Genomic DNA, 12928 nt, shown 5'->3' with positions numbered 1-12928 from the left:
TATGTTAGGGTGAAAACAGTAATGCTAATGAGCTACCTCCTGGTCCCATAGGCAGTTACATAACATTAGTTATACGAAGTAATTTTCCCAAGCTAAGAAATGCATTTAGGATTGCAGTGTAAATGCACTAACAGATAAATCATGAATGGTCTAAAAGCCTATTGGATGTAGAAGAAGAAGAGTTCATACAAAATTGCATATTATATGTGCAACTCAATCCCACTTGGATTGAGCCAGAAATCAGTGGGGTGTACTCCCAAACAGTGAAGGTTGATGACTGATTTCACAGGGACAGTGTATGCACTCTGGTTTTCAACCCAGAAGGACCTGACCATGGTGCTGAAGCTATTTTGGGGAATGAGATAAGCACTTTGGATAACTTCTGTAAACATGAACTCTAGACTAGATTCACCATGCTTATGAAATTGGAGTCATGAACTTTCCTTGCTGTTATGGGAGTGAGCATAGGCTTTCACACTTACATTTCAAATGCCAAGTTGCACATTTCTGATATAGCAAATAAAGTGAAATTGTACCTGTAACAGGTTTTTTTAAAAAATGCCAAGTAGCTTAAAACTGCCACAACAGACACCATATTAATAAGTATGAAACATTAATTAATCGAGAGCATTTATCAATTGTTTATCCGCACACAAGGTCTCCTAAAACCAAATACAACAAAGTAGACAAAAAGCATTTAAAACAGATTAACAATTATTTTGAAAAGGCAAGTTCTAAAAACAAGTTTTTAAAACAAGAGGCCACACAGAATGGTATGGTTTCCCTTGCTTCTGGAACTTCAGCTGGGAGGAAGTTGTTTGCATTTCCTTTAGAGAAGCTTTTGTAAGTGCGATGCTCCTGCAGAGCTAGCCCTGACTTGTGTACTCATCAATCTAGCTTCTCAGAGTAGAAAGACTCACTAAAGCGCTTCCACTAAAGATCTCAAATTCTAGGCAGCTCCTATGGCAGGAGGCAACCTCTAAGATAATGGTTCCCAACCTTGGGTCCCCAAATGTTTTTGGACTGCATCTTCCAGAATTTCTAGCCAGCACAATTAGTGATGAAGGATTTGGGGCACTTTCATCCAAGAACATCTGGCGACCCATGGTTGGGAATCACTGCTAAAATATCCTGGCTGCAAGTTGTTTAAGAATGCATAAGTCAGAACCAGCAACTTGCATTGAGCTCATAAACAAATTGGAAGCCAGTGCACCTGTTTGAAAACCAGTGATACATGGAAGCACAAACCAAACAAAAATCTGGATGCCACATTTAGCATTAGATGGAGCTACTGCCTTTCAACTCCTTCACAGATTTCTGCCTTGTCATGGTGAAGGGGCTTGAATAATTCACAGAACCTATGGGCTACGCCGTACAGCGACACCCAAGACGGACAGGTCATAATGGAGAGTTCTGACTAAATGCGATCCACCTAGAGCAGGAACTGGCAAGCCACTCCAGTATCTTTGCAAAGAAAACCCCATGAACAGAAACAAAAGGCTAAAAGATATGACGCTGGAAGATGAGCCCCTCAGGTTGGAAGATGTCCAACATGCTACTAAGGCAGAGTGGAGAACAAGTACAAGTAGCTCCAGAGCTAATGAAGTGGTAGGGCCAAAGCCAAAAGGATGCTCAGGTGCAGATGTGCCTGGAAGTGAAAGGAAAGTCTGATGCTGCAAAGAAAAATACTGCATTGGAACCTGGAATGTAAGATCTATGAATCTTGGGAAGCTGGATGTGGTCAAACAGGAGATGGCAAGAATAAACATTGACATCCTGGGCATCAGTGAACTAAAATGGATGGGAATGGGTGAATTCAATTCAGAAGATTATCATATTTGTTATTGTGGGTGAGAATCCCATAGAAGAAATGGAGTAGCCCTCATAGTCAACAAAAGAGTTGGAAACGGTATACCGGGATACAGTCTCAAAAATGAGCGAATGATTTCAATATGAATCCAAGGCAGACCTTTCAACATCACAGTAATACAGGTTCATGCACCAACCACTGATACTGAAGAGGCTGAAATTGACCAATTCTGCTTTTGAATTGTGATGTTGGAGGAGGCTCTTGACAGCATCCTAAAAAGCAGAGACATCACCTTGCTGACAAAAAGTATTGTTAGTTAGTTAGTTTGTTTGTTTGTATAAAATATCCCGCCTATCTGGTCATTGTGACCAGGTCCGCATAGTCAAAGCTATTGTTTTTCCAGTAGTGATGTATGGAAGCAAGAGATGGACCATAAAGAAGGCTGACCCCCAAAGAATTGATGCTTTTGAATTGTGGTGCTGGAGGAGACTCTTGAGAGTCCCCTGGACTGCAAGGAGAACAAACCTATTCATTCTGAAGGAAATCAACCCTGAGTGCTCACTGGAAAGACAGGTCCTGAAGCTGAGGCTCCAATACTTTGGCTTTCTCATGAGAAAAGAAGACTCCCTGGAAAAGACTCTGATTTTGGGAAAGTGTGAAGGCAAGAGGAGAAGGGGACAAAAGAGGACGAGATATTCGGACAGTGTCATCAAAGCTACAACATGAATTTGACCAAACTCTGGGAGGCAGTGGAAGACAGGAGGGCCTGGCGTGCTCTGGTCCATGGGGTCACGAGGAGTCGGATATGACTTAACGACTAAACAACAACAACAAACTGCCTTTCAAAAGAAAAAAGATCTGTTTCTATATCTGTTTTACACCTGATAGCAAAATTTTCATTAACTAAAAATAGTTAAATTATTTGCTTCTGATCCATTAAAAATGCATAAGAAATTCTATTTTTCAAATGGACCTTTCTTGGGTATTTTTAACTGCACCTTTGTCTACAGTTGCTTTGTTAGCTAGGCAAGTTCCTCAGCATCCTTCTGGTACTGTTGACTTAATAAAGAGAATATCAAGAATATGCCAATTATAGCTTACCATCATCAAATTTATCCTAGCTAATAAGTATAATAAACTACACTACTTCTTGATAATTGGAGATGATAGATCTGATCCAGTAAGCCATTGAAGAAACATATCTCAGCCTGTTTTCTGCATAAAAAAGTAATTATGAAAGTCTATCACATCATTTGAGAAGAGAACTCATGGCTTTCATATTACAACACACTTCCTTTGGAAATCTAATAGAGACCTATTATAGCTCCGGGAGGCAGTGGAAGACAGGAGGGCCTGGTGTGTTCTGCTCCATGGGGTCACAAAGAGTCGAACATGACTTAACAGCTAAACAACAATAGCTCAGCAGAAGGCTCAGTATACTTCCTCCATCAGACTCAACAAGAGGCACCTCTCATCCAGACTTATTTACAGTTTTTAAAAATTATTTGTCCTCTTTTAAGGAATCTGCTGAACATTTTTCACAAAAAAAATCAGAGCACATGCAAATCTTATTTTCTTATTCCCAGTAATGTTTCTGGGAATAAGAAAATTTGTGTCTTATATAGATTCCTGGCTGTTTCTCCTATTCTTTCCATTATTAGCTACTGCAATATCTTACAAATGTTGCTTGCTCCCAAATATTTACTAAAAGTAGGCTACAGAATAAAGCCAAGCACGGCTATGTCTCTTGGCTTAATTGATATAGATGGAGGAGAGACTGCATATTCAAAAGGTTAAAACAATAAGAAAACAGAAAAACTAAGTACCCGGTAAATGCATGCTTACATACACAGATCTCCATCTCCTTTAAGTGTCAAGATTGTAAATTGGACTTTCGAACAACAGAGAAAACCTACAAGCAAGACGCACTCAACTGATGATGGTAGCAGCAGAATGTCATCATTTGAAATTTTGTACCAATAAAGTATTAAATGATTAAGGAGATATAAGAATTGTAACCCTAGAAATGTGAGATGTGATCACAAAATGGAGGTTTAAACAGTAATGCACTGCCTTTTAGAGGTTACTTTGGGACAAACAGCTAGTTTTGCTAAAGAAGTAGAATACATGTAGAAGTCTATTGGCTTCTCAAGACTAGCAAACTATATTGTAAGTGAATAGGGTTCATTACTGAAACGGAGCCCATAGCAAAACCCATTACTTTCGCTAGGGTAACAACAGAAGATGTTTATTTTCCTAAAGTGTGAATCCTTCCCAGTCTAGCAGAACCTAGAATAATTTTATTCGCCTGTTAATTAATCCAATCTGCAAGTTAAGCAAATATATATCAACAAAGATAGGGAAGCGTACATATCTTATGCCTGTAAAAGGACTAGATCCAAGCATTGGCATCAGCTCGATTTGATCCTCACTAGATGTTCTAGCCTTCCTAGTGTTACGATCACACGCAGCTACCAGAGTGCTGATTGCGATACTGATCACTCCCTGGTGTGTAGTAGAGTAAAACTGCGAACAAAGAAATTGTATCACACGAAAAAGGAAGGAAGACCACGTATTGACATCAACAAGACTCGCGATCAAAGAAAAGTGAAGGAATTTGCCCAAGCACTCGAGGAAACCCTTCCAGGTCCAGCTAATGTAAATGCACCTGAACGATGGGAACACTTCAAGAACACTGTCTACAACACCGCCTTGTCCACCTTTGGCAAGAAGACCAGAAAGATGGCTGACTGGTTCGAAGCCCATTCAGAGGAGTTAATGCCAGACATTGAGAATAAGAGAAGAGCTCTAACAGCATACAAAACCTGTCCTAGCGAGTACAACCTGCAAGCTCTTCGAGCTGCTCGTAGCCAAGTCCAACAGGCTGCCAGGAGATGCTCCAATGACTATTGGCTTCAGCTCTGCTCTCAGATACAGATAGCAGCGGACACAGGTAACATCAAGGGAATGTATGATGGTATCAAGCAGGCCTTAGGTCCATTACAGAAGAAATCTGCTCCCTTGAAGTCTGCTACAGGTGTGATCATCCAGGACCGAGCACAGCAGATGGAACGCTGGGTGCAGCACTACTCCGAGCTATATTCCAGAAAGAATGTAGTAACCGAAGAAGCATTAAATAACATTGAGTGCCTGCCTGTCTTGGAAGAGCTGGACAGCAAACCAACCCTAGCAGAAATAAATGCGGCCTTGGATTCCCTCACCTCCGGCAAGGCACCTGGAAGGGACAACATCCCTGTTGAAGTGCTGAAATGTGGTAAGGAGATCATCATCACCGAACTGTATGAAATCTTTTGTCTCTGCTGGAGGGAAGGTGGAGTACCACAGGACATGAAGGATGCAAACATTGTCACATTGTACAAGAACAAAGGTGACAGGGGTGACTGCAATAACTACCGTGGTATCTCTCTTCTTAGCGTTGTAGGGAAGCTGCTTGCCCGTGTTGTGCTGAAGAGGCTCCAGGTGCTTGCAGACAGAGTCTATCCAGAATCACAGTGTGGATTTCGAGCTAATAGATCCACCACTGACATGGTATTCTCCCTCCGACAGTTGCAGGAGAAATGCAGGGAACAACAACAGCCACTCTTAGTGGCCTTCACAGACCTTACAAAAGCATTTGACTTGGTTAGCAGGGATGGCCTTTTCAAAATACTTCCCAAGATTGGATGTCCACCTCGTCTTCTTAACATCATCAGGTCCTTCCAGGATGGAATGAAAGGCACTGTAGTTTTTGACGGCTCAACATCAGATCCCTTTGACATCCGAAGTGGAGTGAAACAGGGCTGTGTCCTCACACCAACACTTTTTGGGATCTTTTTTGCTGTCATGCTGAAGCATGCCTTTGGAACTGCAACAGAAGGTGTCTATCTCCGGACTAGATCAGATGGAAAGCTCTTTAATCTCTCTAGATTGAGAGCGAAGACCAAAGTCCAACTGAAATGCATGCGGGACTTCCTCTTTGCAGACGATGCAGCCATTGTTGCCCACTCTGCTGAAGACCTCCAACAACTCATGAATCGTTTCAGCAAGGCCTGCCAAGACTTTGGACTAACAATCAGCCTGAAGAAAACACAAGTCATGGGCCAGGGTGTGGACTCACCTCCCTCTATTACCATCTCCACACAAGAATTGGAGGTTGTTCATGACTTTGTGTACCTTGGCTCAACCATCTCTGACACCCTCTCTCTAGATGTCGAGCTGGATAAACGCATTGGGAAAGCAGCTACCATGTTCTCTAGACTCACAAAGAGAGTATGGCTCAATAAGAAACTGACAACACATACCAAGATCCAGGTCTATAGAGCCTGTGTCCTGAGCACACTCCTGTACTTCAGTGAGTCCTGGACACTTTGTGCCCGGCAGGAGAGGAAGCTGAACACCTTCCATATGCGTTGCCTCCGACGGATTTTTGGTATCACCTGGCAGGACAGAGTTCCAAATAGAGTAGTCCTAGAACGAGCTGGAATTTTCAGCATGCATACATTACTGAAACAGCGACGTCTACGCTGGCTTGGACACGTTGTGAGAATGGCTGATGGTCGGATTCCAAAGGATCTCCTATATGGAGAATTAGTGCAGGGAAATCGCCCCAGAGGGAGACCACAGCTGCGATACAAGGATATCTGCAAGCGGGATCTGAAGGCCTTAGGAATAGACCTCAACAGATGGGAAACTCTGACATCTGATCGTTCAGCCTGGAGGCAGGCGGTACATCACGGCCTCTCCCAATTTGAAGAGACCCTTGTCCAGCAGGCCGAGGCAAAGAGGAAGTCACAAAGGAAGCAAAACCAGGGAGCTGGACAGGGGACAGATTGGATTTGTCTTCAGTGTGGAAGAGATTGTAACTCTCGAATTGGCCTCCTCAGCCACACTAGACGCTGTTCCAAGTCCTCCATACAGAGCACGCTACCATAGTCTTTCGAGACTGAAGGATGCCTACATAAAAGGACGAATGTGATGTGAGCAAAAAGGCAACTGACTTTTGGATTCAAATAAGTTTTAAGTTCTTGTCTGTAACTTTTGGAGTTTAAAACGTACAACTGAAATATATTTTTCTGACTTAAGTATTTGCCTGCATATTTTTAAGCCCTGTTCCTACAGCTTTTGCTCATAATTACAAGAATGATATTTAGAGATCACATGCCTTTGATTTCTCAAAACATTACATATTTTTAATAACTGTTGAATTATTATTTGCATAGAGGAAATACATATTAATAAAGCTTGTAGAATAAGACAAGCTAATGTTGCCTGAACTCTTTTTATCTGTTTACTTCACCATGTGTGAGAACAGTGGTTTACTCTCATCTTCTGAAGAGATATGGAGCAAGTTCAGAAGCTACATTTCTGGTGAGCCAGGTGGAAACAAGTAAATAACTTATATTTTGATAACTAGATGAACTGTGATATGACTGGAAATGGTTACCTGATTTCACACTGGAATTACCACTTTCAGAGATAAATGTCAGCTGTGAGAGAACAACACAGACTTGAACTATCAAGGGAGGGTGTTATAAAGTTTTATAGTGTTTTGAGATCCTTTTTTAGAATGTCATACTTTTGATCTTGATATAAGTACCTGAAGAAGCAGAAGACCCAGTTAAAATTCTTAAGAGACAACTGAAATGAAGCCACTTCTGTTTTACAGTGGTTTCACTATAAGACAGTAATACACATTTTTATCATTATCATTATGATGAAGAATAGCACTGGATATGAACAAAAGGAACTTCAAAGAACAATAAAGGAAAATGTAAATACTCCCTAAGTGGGTTGGTAGTAGACACTAGACACCAAACTTTATAAATGAAACATTTTTTTGTTTACCAAGTGAATTGGAATCTAGAGGAAACTTCCCCTTTTGCTCTTCCTACTAGTGATGCAAGCTTGATAAGACTGCCATACTCATTTAAAAAAACCAAGTACTCAGTTTGTACTGACTAACCCATCAGATGGGAAGTTTTCTCTTACATAACTTCAGAGTTCACATAATGCTTCATAAATGTGATACATTTATAGCAAAATTTTCTTTTGAAACCACCTAAGGCTTTAATTGTACTATTTTCTCTGAGCTGTATTGCAATAGTTGGAATAAGTACTCATATTCATTAGTACAGAAGGACTGTATTGAACCAAAAAAAGAGACAAGCATCCTCTGACTGAACACACTGAAAAATTCACAGTTTGATTGTTAAGCAATCCATGGCACTAGCTAATCTTGAGTGAAGCATTGCCAGCTTTCTCTCACATTGCCTGAATTTGAACCAATAACCTAAAAAAAGCTCTATCAAAGCATTACAGGCAGTCTTTGAAGGTACTATGTCTGATTCACATGACCCTTCCATATAATAATTCCTTGTAATCAATGTGACAGGGAAAGGAGGAGCTGAAGTGGGGCATTACATAGGGAATCATTAGCACAATAACTTCTCTAGTTGTCTTTAGATCTACCATAGGATGATGCAATAGAGAAGAGGTTATGGGGGTACTCATGGTTATCCTTCTGTCAGTAACAGAATACTAAAGATTTGGGCACAAGATTATATCCAAGTAGTGCAATTCAGTTGCTGTATTATATAATACTGTACATCATTTCTACGCATCAAGTTAAAAACAGTACACAAGAGAACTTTGTTTTCTGACTGCATTTAATATAAGATGTATGCATGGGTATAAACTAAGAAACATTGTGCATGCATACATCTATGCTGCCCCACAAAAATGTTTCAAGCAATTAAATACCCTTGGTATGTATCCTAATAATTCTTCATCATAGACAATTATAGAACTATGGAATTCACTTATATTTTTTAGCATCCTACTTTCCACAAAAAGCATTACAGCCTCACATTCAAGTTTCTTAAAGATGTAAAGTCCCAGTGGATCAGAAAGCTGCATTCTCTGCAATGCAACAAAGCTATCATTCTGATTTACTGTTTCCACATCTTCCACAGTCCCGGAAAGAGTGTTACAAATCAACTCTTGAATTTGTCTTCCATAAACAACAATATAATACACTTTTGTCCAGTCTTCCAGCCCAGCTGCAACAAGCTGGTGAATTCATAATCACTGTAAAGCTCACTTAACAAGAGTAAAGAGTGACTGACTAACCAGTCAACAGCATATATAACAGATATATAAGCAAGGAATGTAATGTAGCAGCATCTAAATAAATAAATAAATAATTCCGAAAACAAAAAACAACTAGCATAAATATGCTCTTAGCAGCAGTGTTAAACAAAACTATGTTATTTCAGCTGAGTGCAGTTTTAGTTTCTCTTGGTCCGATTTACATATCTGGCTTACAAATGCAATCATGCTGTTTGCTATGATTAAAATCTAGGCAACAAATAAAATGTGACTACTAATTGGAAATCTCTATTTGTTTGCAAAATGAAAACAGACAATGATCATTTATTTTGTTCAGTTGCAAACTCAAGAGCTCTTAGAAAAAACTGTGTCCCTGCATGGATTGCTCAGACAGTTAGGAGAGGTGGGAGTCCAGTTCCCCAATGTGTCCCAGGATAAGAACCAACCTTTGTAAACTTGGACAAGCTGCACTGTCCCAGGGTTCCACAAAAGAAGGAGTGGCAAACCACTTCTGAATATTCTATAACTAAAAACCCTGGAAAGGGATGCTGTAAGTTAGAATCAACTTGACAGTACGCGACACAAGAATGTCAGGAATAGGACTTTTGTGAGGGTGCTGAAGATTCATTGTTGTTCTGTGCCATAAAGTCACACACAATTTATGGCAACCCTACAATGTAATACTTCCAAAGGTCCTATCATTAGCAGTCCTTCTAAGGTCCTGCAAATTGAAGAACATGGCTTCCTTTATTGACTTGATCAAATAAATTCAGATTTAGATTGGCTAACAGAAAAAATAATTCCTGGGATTTCTTGGCGACAGGAGATGGCAGATGAACTAGTGCATTTATAGCACAAATAGATATGAGAACAAGACTAGGGGGAGTCTAGTTTGTGAAGCAGTTTAGCCTCAGTAACTGAAAATCAAACTTATTAAAATTTTAATCTTGCAGGGGCTTAATGGCACAGTGGTTAAACTGCAGTATTGGAGCCAAAACTCAGCTCCTGACCCAAGTTCTATCCTGACGGGCTCAGGTAGCCAGCTCAAAGTTGACTCAACCTTCCATCCTTCTGAGATTGGTAAATTGAGTCCCCAGCTGAAGCATTCGCAGAGAGTGCTTTAAGTGCTATGGGACCGTATATAAGCAGCACACTTTGCTTTGCTTTTTAAATTTTAGTTTTATTGCTTTTTTAGATTTATGATGTACTCTCACAAATGGTGACACATATCATAGTATTTGTCACAGCACATGATTTTCCTCACCAATGCATGTTTCATTTATTATGCTTTATTTTGTAATTGCTGATTGGAAGAAAAACATGGGCTTAATTTCCAAGTCTGAGTGCTAAAATACAGATTCTGAGAAAATCTAATTGTGGCAGGAGGGTAGGCTAATCATCTGAAATATGCTTAACCCCAATGTCAAAGTAATTAGAAGATAATAGAAAAGAAAGGCAAGCACCTGCATAAAGAGATGTTAAATGCCTTATATTAAGATATATACAACAGTTCAATTTAAGACCCAGAATTTATTTCAGTTTTCAAAACCACCATGTATGTCCAGAAAAGTACATACTAAGCCAGAATTATAATTATAATAATTATTCTAGAAATCTGGAAAGGTTCTAACTGCCTACATCTTATTCTTAATGCCCATTCACTGTTCACTTCTGTGATGAAAGCTCTTGTTTCCAGAGGACTGAAGTCATTTATGGCAGTGGTCCCCAACCTTGGGCCTCCAGATGTTCTTGGACTACAACTCCTAGAAGCCTTCACCACCACCTCTGCTGCTCAGGATTTCTGGGAGTTGAAGTCCCAAGAACATCTGGAGGCCCAAGGTTGGGGACCACTGATTTATGGGACTCAGATGTAACTTAGTAGCAGAGTGTAGCTGAGTCTTATTCATTGGAGGATACAGTTGTCAGTGACTTCTAATCATGATATTTACAGATTATCTAACTCTAATTCTAAGCATCCAATATTAATTGCACTACATCTCTGAATACCATATGAGTGTTCATGGGACAAATGCAGGACAGGCTGTCATGCTCTTGTACGCCAATGTGGAGAGAGAAAAATGCTTGATCAGACTGGCCTTTGTTCTGCTCCAGTACAGATAGTTTTATGGTCTTATTACTTCATATTGCCTAAATGTATATATTTATTTATATGCATTGAAAGTGTTTATACAGTGTCTAGAGGATAATACTTTATACTCCTATGGAAGCTTACAAAATTAGTAAGTGGCATGATCCAATTAATTAATTTTGAAGTCTTCTAAATATATACATGGTTATAGATACTAAACCCCTGTCTAACTAATAGTTACTGACCCCTCCATCTATCATAATTCTTTTTGAAGCATTGTCAGTTGTTAAAAGGTGGCTCAAGATAAAGCATAGTGGTGGAAACTACAGTCAGCCTTTTGACTGTGGCTAATGTAACTAATGGCCCTGGTGAGAGGCTGGCCCTATTCTGAATAAATAAACAGAAATATTTTTCTCATTTGTACTGCAAAGTCTTCTTCATTAAGTATAGATCAAATTTATGCCTTTGGTGGATTTGAGAAAAATAAGGCTTAGTGAGACGCACACATTATACACAAAAAACATGGTGCCATAGTTCAGCTGTGTAGGTTTAAAAAACCTGTAAAATACTTTTGCACAACAGAAGACATTATTTTAAGCATATTCTGAATCTAAAATAATCTGTTTATTATTGATCCACTAGATAAACCTGAAATTTGGTATAATAAAAATTCTAATCAACCAAATGTTAAAATTACAGAAGTAAGCAAAATTTTTCGGGCTCTTTGGCCATGTTCTCAAGGTTGTTCTTCCTAATGTTTCGCCAGTCTCTGTGGCTGGCATCAGAGACTGGCAGAGAATGCTGGCCACAGAGACTGGCGAAACGTTAGGAAGAGCAAACTTCAGAACATGACCAAAGAGCTCAAAAAACCCACAACAACCATTATATGGCGGCCATGAAAGCCTTTGCGAATACACTAAACAAAATTATTTGTGCAATACTAATCAAGAAATATACTGAAGAATGTTTTACTTACCACTGGAGACGGTGAAAGTGCAATGTGGCCTATAGAAGCTTTCAATTCATCAACAGTTGCTGCACTCTTAACATCTTTAGATTGTAAAGGCTTGATTTTAATGTTGAATTTCTTATGTGCCTCTTCCTCCTCTTCAGATTCGCTTGAGGAATAAAAGTGCTTTCCTTTGGTAGGTAGATCACAGTTAAAGAGAAATGCAATTGAACTTTGAACTATAACTGTGGAAATGTGACAAAGGAAAACTAATAATAGTAACTTAAGAAGAAGAGTTTAGCTGAATCAACTATTATTTTTGCATGTTTTCATCGCTTAGATTTGTTAGTGGTTACAAACCATAGTTTACTACTACATCTGTCTTTTATAGCAAGGCATTTAACAATTTCTGCTCAATGTATATGGCTACTGGTCAATTTCTTTCCTTAGATTTGCTGATAGGAATGGCAGTAGTTTTTCCTTTCCTTTCCTTTCTTTTTTAAATTTCAGGGGGAGGGGATCTTATATTGCTAACATAACTAAAAATGCACCACTTGCAAGCACTACAAATAGGCAGACAACCACACTGTAGGCTAGAATCTGCTAGTGGAAGAACCAAAAGGAAGTGGAGCAGAGGTAAAGTGAGGCGAGCAGCCATGTTATACCACATCCAAACCTCTTGCAAGTCAAGAAGGTAACCACTATGATGGCACAAAATTAGGCACATGTGAGGGTAGTTCTAAGGACTTTTCAACATCCCTTGCCTTCACAGTTGGCCAATGTCAACTCACCTGAACTCCAGCCACCTTAGCTAGTTAGGTTTGCACCCTTCACCTTTTGCTGCTAAAACAATAGTCTTCCGGCGCTTTAAAGACAAAGAGATAAATCCAGTTATAGTAGACTCAGTGAATAAATGGAACTTGAAATCAACACGTATGTAAGTTCCATGACTCAAAGTGTCTAGTCTAGTTGG

The 12928-nt window shown here is 39.6% G+C and overlaps 1 protein-coding gene across 8 annotated transcripts in view; it reads right to left on the bottom strand.

The window, feature by feature from the left end:
* SGIP1 (SH3GL interacting endocytic adaptor 1) overlaps window positions 1-12928 on the bottom strand; it is a 167510-nt gene that overhangs the window by 93566 nt on the left and 61016 nt on the right. For all 8 annotated transcript variants that reach the window (XM_072997769.2, XM_072997771.2, XM_072997772.2 and 5 more), the window contains one exon: window positions 11983-12155. In XM_072997769.2, the coding sequence (XP_072853870.2) occupies window positions 11983-12155 (173 nt within the window). The remainder of the gene's footprint in view (window positions 1-11982; window positions 12156-12928) is intronic.

This window comes from Pogona vitticeps, chromosome 4 (assembly GCF_051106095.1).
Source record: "Pogona vitticeps strain Pit_001003342236 chromosome 4, PviZW2.1, whole genome shotgun sequence".
In the NCBI taxonomy this organism is placed as follows: domain Eukaryota; kingdom Metazoa; phylum Chordata; class Lepidosauria; order Squamata; family Agamidae; genus Pogona; species Pogona vitticeps.
The sequence above is the reverse complement of the archived record's forward strand: the minus strand, read 5'-3'. Positions and strand labels throughout refer to the sequence as shown.